Source organism: Pristiophorus japonicus, chromosome 10 (assembly GCF_044704955.1).
Source record: "Pristiophorus japonicus isolate sPriJap1 chromosome 10, sPriJap1.hap1, whole genome shotgun sequence".
Taxonomy (NCBI): domain Eukaryota; kingdom Metazoa; phylum Chordata; class Chondrichthyes; family Pristiophoridae; genus Pristiophorus; species Pristiophorus japonicus.
In genome coordinates, this window is record NC_091986.1 from 107,331,428 (window position 1) to 107,348,260 (window position 16,833).

The window sequence follows — 16,833 nt, forward strand, 5'->3', positions numbered from 1 at the left end:
CCTCTCCTCCTCCCCCAACTCCGCCTCGCTCTCCTCCTCCCCCCCTCTCCTCCTCCCCCTCCTCCTCCCCCAACTCCGCCCCTCGTTCCTCCTCCAATCTCCCCCCCTCTCACCTCCCCCCCTTCTCCTCCCTCCCACCTCCACCCCCTCTCTCCTCCTCCCTCCCACCCCCCCTCTCTCTCCTCCTCCCTCCCACCCTCTCCCCCCCTCTCTCTCCTCCTCCCTCCTACCTCCCCCCTCTCTCCTCCTCCCCTCTACCTCCCCCCTCTCTCCTCCTCCCCCTACCTTCCCCCCTCTCTCCTCCTCCCCCCTACCTCCCCCCTCTCTTCTCCTCCCCCTACCTCCCCCCTCTCCTCCACCTCCCCCCCCTCTCCTCTTCCCTCCCACTCCCCCCCTCTCCCCTCCCACTCCCCCCCTCTCCTCTTCCCTCCCACTCCCCCCCCTCTCCTCCTCCCTCCCACCTCCCCCCCCCTTCTCCTCCTCCTTCCCACCTCCCTCCCTCTCTCCTCCTCCCCCACCTCCCCACCTCTCCACCTCTCCAGGGAGCGCAGAGTTCTGGATCGCCTCAACCTGTAACTAACTCGCATCAAGGACTTTGGGGGGGGGAATTATGTCATATATGTCTATTCTGTATATACTATGCCAGTACCATTAGAGGGTGCAACTGTGGGAGGCCCAGGCAGGAGCTGTATAAAAGGCTGGTCACCACATTGCTGCCTCACTCTGAGTTACAATAAAGAGACTAAGGTCACAGCAGTTCAAGCGCAGCACTAGGGCTCGTGGAGTTATTCCGTGACACGTTTCAAGCTCTGCTTTATGGTTTGGACTGCCCGCTCCGCTTAGCCGTTGGATGCGGGCTTGAACGGAGCAGACCTGACATGCTCGCTGCCATTGCTGGTCATGAATTCATTGAATTCTGAGCTGGTGAAACACGGACCATTGTCGCTGACCAGAATGTCGGGCAAGCCATGGGTAGCGAACATGGCCCTGAGGCTTTCAATGGTGGCGGTGGAAGTGGTGGATGCCATGATTACATATTCGATCCACTTAGAGTAGGTATCCACTACAACGAAGAACATTTTTCCTCAAAAGGGGCCCACATAATCTACGTGGATCCTGGACCATGCTTTTGAGGGCCAGGACCACAGACTAAGTGGAGTCTCCCTGGGGGCATTGCTCAATTGTGAGCAAGTGTTATATTGGCGCACGCACGACTGCAAGTCCGAGTCAATGCCGAGCCACCAGATATGGGACCTGGTGATAGCCTTTATCAGGACTATGCCTGGGTGGGCACTGTGTAAGTCGCGTATGAAGGTTGCCCTGCCTTTTTTGGACAGGACAACGCGATTGCCCCATAAGAGGCAATCCGATTGGATGGACATTTCGTCTTTACGATGGTGAAACGGCTTTATCTTGTCTTGCATTTCTCTTGGGACTGCTGACCAGCCCCCATTGAGGACGCAACTTTTTATAAGAGATAACACGGAGTCCCGGTTAGTCCCGGTCCTGATCTGGCGGGCCGTTATGGGTGACCGTTCGCTTTCTAAGACGTCCATGACCAGGCACAGGTCTGTGGGCTGCGCCATTTCCACCCCGGTGGTGGGCAACGGTAGCCGGCTGAGGGCACCGGCGCAGTTCTCAGTGCCTGGCCTGTGGCAGATCGTATAATCGTAGGCTGACCGTGTTAGTGCCCATCTTTGGATTCGCAATGAAGCATTGGTGTTTATGTCTTTGCTTTCTGAAAACAGTGAAATTAGGGGCTTGTGGTCAGTTTCTAACTCGATCCCGAGTCCGAACAAATACTGGTGCATTTTTTTTACTCCATAGACACAGGCCAAAGCCTCCTTCTCGACCATACTGAAGGCTCTTTCGGTCTTGGATAGATTTCTAGACACATATGCAATCGGTTGGAGTTTACCCGCTACATTTGCTTGCTGCAAAACACACCCGACACTGTGCGACGACGTGTCACATGCTAAAACTAGACGTTTGCCTGGGTCATACAATACAAGCAACTTGTTCGAACACAGCAAGTTTCTGACCTTTTTGAAGGCAGCCTCTTGTTTTTGACCCCAAACCCAGTCGTCCCCCTTGCGTAGCAACTTGTGCAATGGTTCCAGCAATGCTCAACCCTGGAAGAAAGTTATGGAAATAGTTGAGGAGTCCCAGGAACGAGCGCAGCTCCGTTACATTTCGTGGTCTGGGTGCATTCTTGATGGCCTATGTCTTTGAGTCCGTGGGCCTGAGGCCGTGTGCCGCAATCTTCCTCCCCAGGAATTCTACCTCTGGTGCCTGGAAGACATACTTGGATCATTTCAACCACTGTTTAGTTGACTTAAAACCTCTTGCAGGTTGTGCAGGTGTTCAGTGGTGTTGCGACCAGTGATTAGGATGTCATCCTGAAATACAACGGTGCATGGAACCAATTTCCACAGACTCTCCATGTTCCTTTGGAAGATGGCTGCAACCGAGCAGATCCCGAACAAGCACCTGTGATACAAAAACAGTCCCTTGTGTTGAAGTCTGTCCAATTCGATCTCCACTTTCTCCCTCATCATGCAAGGGACTGCTCGAGCCTTGTGATGAACAGGCCGTGCCTCGGGGACCAAGTGGATCTGCACATTGGCACCTGGTTCAAATAGGGATGGGAACTTGCTCAGCACTTGAGCACAGGAAGCATCGTCCACTGAAGATAGTGCTTTGACGGCTTCCCAGTTCCACCGAATCTTCCCCATCCAGCTTCTGCCAAGCAGCGTTGGCCCGTCGCCTGGTACAACCACAATGGCAATTCGTGTAGCTCTCCATCATGGGATACCTTTACGTTCACACTACCGATAACTGGGATCAATTATTTTGTGTAAGTGCGCATCTTTGTCTGAATTGGGCTCAGCTTGGGTCTTTGTTCTTTATTGCCCCACACTCTCTCAAAAGCCCTCTGGCTCGTAAGTGACTGACTCGCCCCCGTGTCCAACTCCATGGAAACAGGAATGCCATTTATCTTGACTTTCATCATCATGGGGGGACTTTTGGTAGTGAAGGTGTGCACCCCGTGCACTGCTTCCTCGGGCTGAGTCGCCTCTCTAACTTGTACTTTATGATCCTTGCTGGATCGGAAACCTCCTGCCGACTCCTCTGCCACGTTTTGAGTCGCAGTTCTTCTGCACATTCGCTGTGGGTGGCCCTTTTGGCCGCAGCCTTTGCACACACAGTTTTTGAATCGACACAGACAGGCCCGGTGGTTACCCCCGCAACGCCAGCATGTTGAACGATTCACATTTACACCCCTTGGCGGACTCTGAGTCGGACTAATTCTTTTTATCAACAGTTACTTTCTGCACAGTACTTGCCAGTGAGTTTTGATTCTGGGCGAATCTCAACGTTGAGGTTGTGAACGCCTGGCTTAAGGTGATGCCCACTTCACGTCCCGTTGCGAAAACGTCCCGCAACACATTGTTGAGGAGTTCACCAAATTCGCACGGTTCCGCGAGCCTTTGTAGGTCTGCGACATATTCCGTTAAATCCTGGCCTTTGGTGCGGCGGTGTGTGTAGAAGAGATACCTGGCCAGCGAAACCCAAGTAAAACCTCTGTAAACTTTTCTAAACTATCAACGGCAGCCATCTCTGCGTGTAAGTCTGTGATCTGTTCTCGTCGCCAGTTAATGTGTCTCTCCTTATCTGTAGAATAACTCCACGAGGCCTAGTGCTGTGCTTGAACTGGGAATCAAAACGTGGCAGATATATGACACTTACTATGTCTAGTTCCTCGCAAAGCATGATTACCTCTCGCTCTCCTGTTTTATTACGGACACTGTGTGCATTGTTGTACAGACAGTTTAACTCTCTCACTTTATGTTTAACCATCTTTTTAAAACTCTTGTTCTATAACGCTATTTATCTCTTTACAATCAATGTCCTCCCTTACTTTATTCTTTCCTATTCTCTCTTTTCCTGTATTGCTTATATTTAGGCTGGTTACGTTTCTTATAGAGGAGATCACATCCTACTATACAGCCAATCACATTACACCATACATCTTTAGCTTCTAGGGACCCAAGTTTCCCCAGGGGTTGCTCCATTTTTTTTGGAGCAACTAGTTTATTTTGGAGTATCTTAAAAATCGCAATTCTCCCCATTTAGTTTGCTTCAGTTTAAGTGAGTTAGTTCAGTTTCTTTTTAGTTCAGTTTTTTTGTTCAAAAGGGGACGTTACCAGCCACTTATGCCTGTTTTGGCCATTTAAGCAAGTTTAGCCAATGAAAAGTTACTCCAAACTAACTTAGGCCAGGGTATGTGTCCACTTTTGTACGCTCAGTAAAACCTTGCGGAGATTTAAGAAATCAGTGCAGGTAGCCAGAGATTTGGGGGGGGAGGGTTTTCCAAAGCACTAAAAACCTTCACAACAACATTAAAGAAGCATATTTAAAGCACTAAACACTGAACAAAGCAGTACGTTTAAAGCACCAAGCACTAAACAAAACACAAAAATAAGCATTCAATAACAAATAAAAAATACAAGTAAAGTACCAAGACTTACAAAGCACTAAACAAAGCACAAAAAGTAATAAGCAATTAATTAACAAATAAAAAATAGAAGGAACCCTGCACCTAAAGCACCAACTGAGAGATTTGTTAGCGATAAGTTTAAACATTGTTCCCTCTTCTTTCCTTACGAAAGAGCAGCAGAAACTAAGGTCTGCAGAGACCGAGCAGGGGTGCCGCCCCACCAACTTTCAAACCATTCGGGCTGGAATTATTTCCCTTTTTGCCCATTTTTCAGGTTTTTGGTCAGGCTTTAAAAACGGCAGCCTGAAGCCTGGCAGAGGCAGGGGCTTCGCCCCATCGCGTGAGGAACCGCACGCGACCCGATTAAGCCCTGAAGGGAGTTGGGAAATCAGCTGGCACTCCAGATTTCAGCCCCGGGGAAGGTTGGGGCAGGTCAAATCATTAACCAAAAGTCGAGAATTGGTCTCACTGGTGAAACTAAGCGCCGGGCTGGATAAATCATTAACCAGAAGTCGCTGGAGAGACAGAGGCAACCAGGACTGAAGGTTGAGGCCGGGTTGAGGCCAACCATAGCAGGGAGAGTCAAAATCCCCATTTCTGGAAGTCTGATGAGGTTGGATTCGGCCGCCTTACCGGCCTGCGGTTGAAGGTTTCCCGCTTTGGGATGGGGGGAGGGTGAAGGAGAAAAGCGGGGGAAAAAATTGACAGGTTGTTCAAATTATTTAAGTGTTGATATACAGCTGCTTTAACTACCTTAATATTAAAATATTTATTTTAAAATACAAGCATATATTGACATGATTGCATCTAAAATTTTAGTCATTAAAAGAAAACACAAGCTTGCCACTTCAAATTTCCTGATTCATCAGTTGAAATTAATGTGATTTCTCCTTCTCTTCCTACACATAAAAGTTACCATTCACAATACTCCTCCCCCCCCGATCAAAACTCAGTCTCCCTGCACCAATTTGTTTCTTGCAGCCCTCAGCGGCCGGCCCGTGCGGTAGGCCATTCGGCCTGGGATAGGGCGGGGCGCGTTTTGCAGGCATAATCATTACAATCATGGAAGTAGCTACTGCGCATGCGCGGCCGCTCTACTGCACATGGTGCCGGCACTGTTTTTGGCGCAGGGCTGTAGCTCCGCCCTCCACTCCACGAGGAGCGCCACACCAGGACCCGGATCACACAGCAGGGCGGGGAGATTACCTAGGTAACTTTTAAGTGTGGTTTTTGTCCTAAAAAGTCGGCGACGTTCTAAGCTTGCAGGCAAACTTGGGCCCTATGTCACTATGACCTTTACTACAATTTTCTGTGCCAGTTTTCTTCTCTTTACCACCTGCAGATATTGTTTCCACGCGTGGGTTTGGTGCGACAGGTGCTGAGCACTCTCCAGTACCTCAACCAATGGCCTTTTTTACTTGTGAGCCTTAATGGCAGGTATTGGCAGGCTATTCAACCACATGCAATATCAGAGCCAAACATGCTACAGTCCTCACAGAACTTACAACTGTGCACTTCCAGCAGCAGTTGCTGGATAATGATCAGGTTAGGAGCCCCAACCTGCATTTCCCTTCTCGATCGCGGAGCCGAATACTAACAGCCCCACTTCCACTCCAGCTGACACCATCCAACCCCAGCATTGACAGGAGTCAATTTTGGGACTTTTGCTGGTCTGTATGTCTCAGCTAAGCACTGGATAAGATCACTGAACTAACAAGGGGCACACTTTTATTACCACCTGTTACACAAAAATTAAAAAGAAGACACTCCTCAAAATAGTTTTTGCATGCAAATTTTAAAAGATTTTTATCGGAGAAAGGGTTCACATGAGGCATGTTCTGGCCACACTATAAGGGACTATGACAATCATGAAAACTAACCAAACATGACTTGTGCTAACTACTTCAGCAAGAAATGCATGCACTATTTATTTGCGTACATACAAAAATAGCAACAGCTCATACCAATCCTTTTATAAAAAGGCCCCGAGAAGAATGAGAGCTTCTCTAATGTCAGTGAACCTTATTCAACCACTTATGAACCAACTAATTCAGACTCAAGCCATCAGTTCATCAATCTCCCATGCTGCCTGCTAATATTACTAATGGTCTTTTCACTGTTACAAACCAACACACCTTCAAGCTTCCTGTTGCTGAAGCTAAATTAAACCCAAATTAAGATTTTTTATTGCACTGCCAATGGAAACCAACTCCACTGTATTACAGAAAATTACTGCATTTCACAAAGCATGGACTGTTCATAGATCAGTTTTTTTTAATTAAGCAAAATTTGTAAATGTATTTTTCATATGTGGGTACAAACTGTATATTAAGGATTACTGCACTATGAAATCATAATTACTGGATTTTCACTTTGTAATTCTGCCATCATTCACAACACATGAACATTACTTCAAAAGAAAAAAGCAGAAATACCGTATTTAAAATTAGATTCATTATCCTTCATTCCCATCCATTAGTAAAAATATTCGTAATTTATGAGTTTGCTTCTTTAAGTAGTAGATTGTTCATGATAATTTATTGAAACAGACTGATACTTTGATGAGAAACCAGCATAGTTTGCTGCATGAAGAATCCCTGCAATGAGCTGAAGTATATGACAAAATTACTGGAACTTTCCTTTCATTTCTCGGAATAGGAAACACAGCTATAGCATTTTTATGGATTTGCCGTTGTTGCTGCTAAACCTATTCGGAACTTAAAAAAAAAAGGAAGTTATGCATAATGGTGACTATGCAAAGATGAAGCTTTCTGCATCGCTTAAGGCAGTCCTGAAATTGCAGGTCCCTTTATCACTGCATGGGTTGCTCAGTGACCGTTTATTAGTATGTGGCCCTCGTAAACACCAATGTTGCTGTTATACTTATGTTGACAGTTTAATACTGGCCCTGGGCTCGAATTCTATGTAAGCAAATCTTCCACTGTTAGACTAGTTATACTAGCCAATTCCACTAGTGATGCAGGTGGTGCACCACTAGTAAAATGAAACTTAATTTTTTGTTCTTCAGCATTAACATGTTTGCATTTCTTGGGTGAGAATTCAGTGAAAGATATCTCCACTCGACTACTACCTCTACAAATGGCATCCCTGTTAGAATTGTTAAAAGGAAATGTAGTTGTGCAGAAGGAGAACCTGCCCTTACCAATTTCGGCTTTCCATCTCTTGAGGGTTTATTTGTTTCAAATTTTAAGCTGAACGGTTAATAATAGTACTTCTTAGAATATAAGCATAGTGCTCAAGGTGGCAGCCTTGGCTCAGTCGGTAACATCCTCGCCTCTGTGTCAGAAGATTGTAGGATCAAGTCCCACTCCAGAGACTTTAACATATCATCAGGTTAACACTTCAGTGCAGTATTGAGGGAGTCCTGTACTGTCAGAGATGCCATTTTTTAGATGAGACGTAAAACCAAAATGTTATTTCATTTTATGCCCCCTCAGGTGGAAGATCCCATGGCACCATTTGAAGAGGAGGAGGGACGTTTCCCCCCCGGTGTCCAGGCCAATATTTATCCCTCAGCCAACATCACTAAAATAGATTAACTGGTTATTTGCCTCATCGCTGTCGTGGGATCTTGTTATGTGCAAAATGGCTGCTGCTGCGTTTCACTACATTACAACAGTGACCACACTTCAATAAGTACTTAATTGGTTATAAGGAGCTTTGTGACATCCTGAAATTGTGAAAGGCGCTATATGAATGCAAGTCTTTTCCTTTCCATCTTATACAAATTCAATCAATCCTACTCTGGCTTTATGCTGTACATAGTATCATCTGATCTGAGGTTCGGACCAATCTCAGATGGGGTGATCAAACTATTATGTCCACATGGATGCTGATTAAGTTGAGGTTGAATGTAAAGCAGTAATTTCTGATTTGAGTCACATCATAGCAGCAAAAAATATGATTAAAGAATAAAGGAAATAATAAAAAGGTAAAACTATTTCTTTAGTACCTGAAGTCTCTCTTTTAAATTAGAAAATAGTACAGACTGGTTAATTCAGTGTGTCAAGTATGCTATAATTTGACCTTGAAGAACTGAATTCAAAAAGATGTGTGTTTTATTTTGCAATAATCGTGCCCCAATTGATCAAATTATCAAATTGTCAGTGAACAATGGAATACTTCAGAGAACAGACTAATGATCCCCTTCCCCAGTGGAGAGTTACCTACAGTGTGAATTCAAAAGGGGAGGGGTGAGGTGGGGGGCGGGGGAAAGGAAGAGAGAGGAAGTTTTAGCTGAAAATAAAAAAAGTGGTGTTTCCATTTTGGGTGCAATCGGCCAAAATTGCATTAGTTTGAGAAGTGTTTTTTTTCTCACGTTTCCGCTAAAACTCATTTTCATGTCATCAAACCAGTGCAATCAGGCAGTGTTTTAGGACCTGAGGCGAATTGCGCCAAAAAGGTAAGTGCAAATGATGGGAAACTGCAGGCCAGTATCTATAATAAAAGATGATGCTAAAAATTAGACTCACCTCCAGGACGTGCTCTGCCTGCTGTTCTCGATCCAGTTTCCTTGATGTAGTCATGATCAGACCTGTAAAAAAATAATTGGATCTGCTTTAGAATAATGTTACTTTAAATTAGTCATCTGGCAGACACATTATCTCTGATGTGGCAACACCTAGGGGTCAATTTTAACCCAACCAGCCTGATAGGAATGAGTGATGAGGCCTGTAAAATGGAGTATTTGGCCTTCCCACCCGTTTCTGCTGAAACCCATTGTTAACTGCTCATTGCAGTCAGATAGCTGAGGTGCCCGCCAGAAGCAAACAGGAGCCTTATGAATCGATCCAATAGGGGTCTCATTATGTCAATGAGACTCCAATTGTATTTGAACCCAGGCCTGAGTGGGTAAGCCTTCAAGGCTTTTCTGCCAGGTAAAGGGCAGGTCGGCGGTTGGAAAGAATGAGAATGCCCTCGCGGTAAGTGAAAAATGTATCTTTGTGGGCCAAGAGGAGTAGGACTCCCTCTCTGGATGCCACAAGGAAAGTCATAATTTGCTCTGCGTCGGACACCCTCCCCATCCCTTCCCTTTTGCGAGATCCTCTCAAAAACCCCATCCCGCAACTTATATGCTTTTGTCAGCAAGCCTTTCTTTGTTTCTAGATTGCTTTATCCGGCTGCCAAATTTTCACTCCCTCCCGCTGGCCAGCTGCTTCTTTCCGCCCATTCTGGGTGAGCAACTGACCGACTGTACACAGATGAGGCCCGGAAGTTAAAATTCCACAAAATGTATATGGCTCAGGGAGACTGACAAGACTAAGATGGAGAAGAGTGCTCTGTCAAAGCGCTTTCCTCAAAAAACAAACATAATGCATTTGGCTACACTTTTATTTCAAAACAGCCAATGAGACCATATACTTTCCTTTGCATGTCAGAACTGTGATGCACAAATATAGTAAAAATAAAGCATATTAATACATCATATTTCTACAATGCAGGAGCTTTCATATGACCAGGAGTAATGGCTTGTACGGTGGAATTGAAAGCAGTTTACTAACTATAGTGGAAATTGGAAAGAGGTATGAGGTTTATAAACACCAGCTGCTTTAACAGCCTTCAAGTATTTCAGTTTCTTAATGACTATTTCATTGTTGATTTGTACTTTCTCCATAAACATGGAAAAATTCTCATCATACTATTTGGAAATGTGCTCAGTAGATTCCATATTTTAAAAACATTTTAAAAGCTCCACCATGGGCCTTTTTGTGTGGTTATACCTGGTACAAGTGCATCCAAGGAATCACTTTTCATTTCCTTTAATGTGCACTTGACAAGCAAATTGATTTTTTAAAAAAATCAATAGCACACAAATTCATCCCGACAACAATGAATCCAAGATAATGAAAATGTGCTGAAAAGTTGGATTTCTTACAGTGGACTGGTATGGATGATGCACAGGTCTTTAAACAAACTAATGAAGTTCTGCAGAAAATTTCACATCCACAATTACACACATATTTTGCCTCCAAGAATTGACTTCCAAATGCAGTTGGAATTATACTGAAAATACTAATAATGGATCCTGAATGTAATTAGGCAAACCTTATGATCAGATACTGAGTGCTTTAATTTATTTTACAAAGATAAATTACTGGCAAACTTAATGTGAAGAGTACGGAGTTACAGTTGAAGTAGCACTGTTAATTAAATGCATATAGGAATTCTACTGAAATTTCGAACAGCAAATCCAGCCACAAGACAATCGATTATAAGTATTAAGTACATAACTGTTCTATGAAGCAGTGAAGGCAGACAAAACACACTTCAAAGAAGGGGCATCTGTCAAAGATTAGCATTAGGAATGCTAAACATTTCCACATGGAATTCAAGATCCGGCCTCCAGAGTTGTGATAAACAATATTTTGTTAACATAGTGACATTCTCAGAGTTGGCAGACTGCTGATGGTGTTGAGTTTGTAACATAATTTCATGGTTAATTTCTTAAAATATCTGATGAGAAAAGTTGGTTGCATGCTCATTGATGTTAAAGAGTGTTAGCCACAAGAGAATGTTCATTATTAGTGAACAGTAATTAACTCAAGAGTTAGCATGAAGTACCATGCTTGACTTTACTTTCAACCAAATGTCACTCTGAGGCTTTTACTATTTTGTAGTTGTACATTCCACAGTTAACTTATTACTGTAATTAGAAAGTCTGAAAAGATTTGTTACTGATGTGTTATCTTTTGAAGTCATACTTGCCTTTGCAGAATTTAAACTGACTAGAAAATTACAATATTCTATATTTTAGGCAAAAGAATAGCAAACTGATAGAGGAACCAGACTTTGAATGACTATCCTTGCAGCCTCAATCTACCTTCTTTCCAGCCATTATCCCAGGCTTGAGTCTCTCTTGAATAAGCCCATGGTCACCTTTTGTATTTTGCACAGCACACTTTGTTAGCTCTCCCTGAACAGCAAGCCCAACTGTCTCATTCTTCTCTCCCAGTGACCTCTTAATTCTTCTGGCAACCACCCTGCCAACCCATCTGGCAGATGCTCTGTATCACTCTCGAGAATGTTCGTTCTCTCGCAAACAAGACTCCTGATATCCATGATGGATGAATCTACATAGAAAATAGGTGCAGGAGTAGGACATTAGGCCCTTCAAGCTTGCACCACCATTCAATAAGATCATGACTGATCATTCACCTCAGGACCCCTATCCTGCTTTCTCTCTATACCCCTTGATCCCTTTCGGCGTAAGGGCCATATCTAACTCCCTCTTGAATATATCCAATGAACTGGCATCAACAACGCTCTGCGGTAGAGAATTCCACATGTTAACAACTCTCTGAGTGAAGAAGTTTCTCCTCATCTCAGTTCTAAATGGTTTACCCCTTATCCTTAGACTATGTCCCCTGGTTCTGGACTTCCGCAACATCGGGAACATTCTTCTTGCATCTAACCTGTCCAGTACCGTCAGAATTTTATATGTTTCTATGAGATCCCCTCTCATCCTTCTAAACTCTAGTGAATACAGGCCCAGTCGATCCAGTCTCTCCTCATATGTCAGTCCTGCCATCCCGGGAATCAGTCTGGTGAACCTTCGCTGCATTCCCTCAATAGCAAGATCGTCCTTCCTCAGATTAGGAGACCAAAACTAACACAATATTCCAGGTGAGGCCTCACCAAGGCCCTGTACAACTGCAGTAAGACTTCCCTGCTCCTATACTCAAAACCCCTAGCTACGAAGGCCAACATACCATTTGCCCTCTTCACTGCCTGCTGTACCTGCATGCTAACTTTCAATGACTGATGTACCATGACACCCAGGTCTCGTTGCACCTCCCCTTTTCCTAATCTGCTGCCATTCAGACAATATTCTTTCCTCGTGTTTCTGTCACCAAAGTGGATAACCTCACATTTATCCACATTATGCTGCATCTGCCACTCGTTTGCCCATTCACCTAACCTGTCCAAATCACCCTGCAGCCTTTTAGCGTCCTCCTCACAGCTCACACCACCACCCAGCTTAGTGTCATCTGCAAAGTTGGAGATATTACACTCAATTCCCTCATCCAAATCATTAATGTATATTGTAAATAGCTGGTGTCTGAGCACTGAGCCCTGCCGCACCTCACGAGTCGATGCCTGCCATTCTGAAAAGGACCCATTTATCCTGACTCTCTGCTTCCTGTCTGCCAACCAGTTCTCTATCCACATCAGTACATTACCCCCAATATCATGTGCTTTGATTTTGCACACCAATCTCTTGTGTGGGACCTTGTCAAAAGCCTTTTGAAAGTCCAAATACACCAAATCCACTGGTTCTCCCTTATCCACTCTACTAGTTACATCCTCAAAAACTTCCAGAAGCTTTGTCAAGCATGATTTCCCCTTCATAAATCCATGCTGACTTGGACCGATCCTGTCACTGCGTTCCAAATGCACTGCTATTTCATCCTTAATAATTGATTCCAACATTTTCCCCCACTACTGATGGCAGGCTAACCAGTCTATAATTACCTGCTTTCTCTCTCCCTCCTTTTTTTTAAAGTGTTGTTACATTAGCTACCCTCCAGTCCATAGGAACTGATCCAGAGTCGATAGACTGTTGGAAAATGATCACCAATGCATCCACTATTTCTAGGCAAACTTCCTTAAGTACTCTGGGATGCACACTATCAGGCCCCGGGGATTTATCGGCCTTCAATCCCATCAATTTCCCTAACACAACTTCCCGCTTGATAAGGATATCCTTCAGTTCCTCCTTCTCACTAGACCCTCGGTCCCCTAGTACTTCCGGAAGGTTATTTGTGTCTTCCTTCGTGAAGACAGAACCAAAGTATTTGTTCAATTGGTCTGCCATTTCTTCATTCCCCATCATAAATTCACCTGAATCCGACTGCAAGGGACCTACATTTGTCTTCACTAATCTTTTTCTCTTCAGATATCTATAAGAAGCTTTTGCAGTCAGTTTTTATGTTCCCGGCAAGCTTCTTCTCGTACTCTATTTTCCCCTCTTAATTAAACCCTTTGTCCTCCTCTGCTGAATTCTAAATTTCTCCCAGTCCTCAGGTTTGTTGCTTTTTCTGGCCAAGTTAGATGCCTCTTCCTTGGATTTAACACTATCCTTAATTTCCCTTGTTAGCCACGGTTGAGCCACTTCGACGTTTTATTTTTACTCCAGACAGGGATGTACAATTGCTGAAGTTCATCCATGTGATCTTTAAATGTTTGCCATTGTCTATCCACCATCAACCCTTTAAGTATCACTTGCCAGTCTATTTTAGCCAATTCACGCCTCAACCCATCAAAGTTACCTTTCCTTAAGTTCAGGACCCTAGTTTCTGAATTAACTGTGTCACTCTCCATCCTAATAAAGAATTCTATCATGTTATGGTCACTCTTCCCCAAGGGGTCTTGCACAACTCGACTGCTAATTAGTCCTTTCTCATTACACATCAACCAGTCTAGGATGGCCAGCTCCCTGGTTGGTTCCTCGACATATTGGTCAAGAAAACCATCCCGAATACACTCCAGGAAATCATCCTCCACCGCATTGCTACCAGTTTGGTTAGCCCAATCAATATGTAGATTAATGTCACCAGGATAACTGCTGTACCTTTATTGCATGCTTCCCTAATTTCTTGTTTAATGCTGTCCCCAACCTTACTACTACTGTTTGGTGGTCTGTACACAACTCCCACTAGCGTTTTCTGCCCCTTGGTATTCTGTACCGATTCCACATCATCCAAGCTAATGTCCTTTCTTACTATTGCATTAATTTCCTCTTTAACCAACAATGCCACCCGCCTCCTTTTCCTTTCTGTCTATCCTTCCTAAATGTTGAATACCCTTGGATGTTGAGTTCCCAGCCTTGGTCATCCTGGAGCCATATTTCCGTGACGCCAATTACATCATACCCATTAACTGCTATCTGCGCAGTTAATTCGTCCACCTTATTCCAAATACACCTCGCATTGAGGCACAGAGCCTTCAGGCTTGTCTTTCTAACACACTTTGCCCCTTTAGAATGTTGCTGTAATATGGCCCTTTTTGCTTTATGCCTTAGGTTTCTCTGCCCTCCACTTTTACTTTTCTTCTTTCTATCTTTTGCTTCTGCCCCCATTCTACTTCCCTCTGTCTCCCTGCATAGGTTCCCATCCCCCTGCCATATTAGTTTAACTCCTCCCCCAACAGCACTAGCAAACACTCCCCCTAGAACATTGGTTCCGGTCCTGCCCAGGTGCAGACCGTCCGGTTTGTACTGGTCCCACCTCCCCCAGAACCGGTTCCAATGTCCCAGGAATTTGAAACCCTCCCTTGTGCATCACTCCTCAAGCCACATATTTATCTGAGCTATCCTGAGATTCCCACTCTGACCAGCACGTGGCACTGGTAGCAATCCTGAGATTACTACTTTTGAGGTCCTACTTTTTAATTTAGCTCCTAGCTCCCTAAATTCCTTTTATAGGACCTCATCCCGTTTTTTTACCTATATCGTTGGTACCTATATGCACCACGACAAACGACTGTTCAACCTCCTTTTCAGAATTCCCTGCACCCGCTCCGAGACATCCTTGACCCTTGCACCAGGGAGACAACAGACCATCCTGGAGTCTCGGTTGCGGCCGCAGAAACGTCTATCTATTCCCCTTACAATTAAATCCCCTATCACTATAGCTCTCCCACTCTTTTTCCTGCCCTCCTGTGCAGCAGAGCCACCCACGGTGCCATGGACTTGGCTGCTGCTGCCCTCCCCTGATGAGTCATCCCCCTCAACACTACCCAAAGTGGTGTATCTGTTTTGCAGGGAGAAATACTTAATACAATCACGATCACCAAAGAAGTAGTACTTGGTAAAATAATATACAACGCCTTTGTGACCTGCTGGATGCAGCAATGGATGACAAACAGTAAGATGTTTGCTCTGTCACCTGTTCCAGATTGGAAGGATCTGCTGGCAAAAGAATTCAGGGCCATGGAAACCTTGAGAGCCACTGGAACCGTCGTCAGCGTCCTGCTCTGAGGCCGCAGGTCTGGTTCCAAGAGGTGGCAGAGATCTGTGATTAACTCCTTGGTGAAGCGGAGCTGCTGAACACATGCTCTTGGCTTAGGTGCAGGTAGGAGATGTTCTCCATCAAGACCCAAGGTAGGTAAGGCCTCCTGCTGAGAGCCCTTCTCCCTCTATGTGCAGCTTTGTCTTCTTTACTGCCTCTGCTCCATCTCCCTGTCATGCTGCAGTGCGAAAGGGACTGCCAGAGAACCTCGATGACTGGGAGCAAGTGGTGTAGTCAGAGGCCTTCCAGTAGCAACCAACACCTTCCCAATGTTCAGCATCACTTCCTGCACACATTACCAACTTTTCAAATCTCTTCGAGCAACCTAGCACTCCTACAAATCTGCAAAAGCCAGAAGATAGCAATAAGCAATCAACCTGCAAGTTGGATGTAGCCCTTTAAGTAGTGCTGGTGGGGTGTTTCTTGTGCAGCTGAACCCACGTTCAGGTGTGTGTGGTTAGGAGAGGGTGTTGAATGGAGCAGCAAGGTTGAAAATTACATGGTGACTGATCTGCCTACTCTGCCTACTGTTGGTGCACATACCTCTGCGATGATTGCCCTTACCAAGCCGGCGTTCAACGTATGCTGCGCCAGAAGCGAATGGAAGCGAGGCGGACGCCATTTTTCCTTCAAATTGCCAGCACTACAGAGCTGAATTTCGCAGCCAATTTGTTTCTGAAGTAAAACACTGCACATAAAAATGGTTTTGCCACAATGCACAAAACAAAAAAGGCTGCAGTAGGAAGCAATTATAAATTCATGATTAGAATAGAAACATAGAAAAAAGGTGCAGGAGTAGGCCATTCGGCCCTTCGAGCCTGCACTGCCATTCAATAAGATCATGGCTGATCACTGACCTCAGTACCCCTTTCCTGCTTTCTCTCCACACCCCTTGATCCCTTTAGCCATAAGGGTCATATCTAACTCCGTCTTGAATATGTCTAACGAACTGGCATCAGCAACTTTCTGCGGTAGAGAATTCCACAGGTTAACAACTCTCTGAGTGAAGAAGTTTTTCCTCATCTTGGTCCTAAATGGCTTACCCCTTATCTTTAGACTGTGATCCCTGGTTCTGGACTCCCCCAACATCAGGAACATTCTTCCTGCATCTAACCTGTCCAGTTCCATCAGAATTTTATATGTTTCTATGAGATCCCCTCTCATTCTTCTAAACTCCAGTGAATACAGGCCCAGTCGATCCAGTCTCTCCTCATATGTCAGTCCGGCCATCCCAAGAATCAGTTTGGTGAACCTTCGCTGCACTCCCTCAATAGCAAGTACATCCTTCCACAGATTAGGAGA

The 16,833-nt window shown here is 44.9% G+C and overlaps 1 protein-coding gene across 3 annotated transcripts in view; it reads right to left on the reverse strand.

Annotated features, from left to right (window-relative positions):
• The window catches only part of LOC139275058 (protocadherin Fat 3-like), a 941,319-nt gene that overhangs the window by 319,950 nt on the left and 604,536 nt on the right, over positions 1–16,833 (reverse strand). For all 3 annotated transcript variants that reach the window (XM_070891994.1, XM_070891992.1, XM_070891993.1), the window contains exon 4: positions 8,995–9,056. In XM_070891994.1, the coding sequence (XP_070748095.1) occupies positions 8,995–9,056 (62 nt within the window). The remainder of the gene's footprint in view (positions 1–8,994; positions 9,057–16,833) is intronic.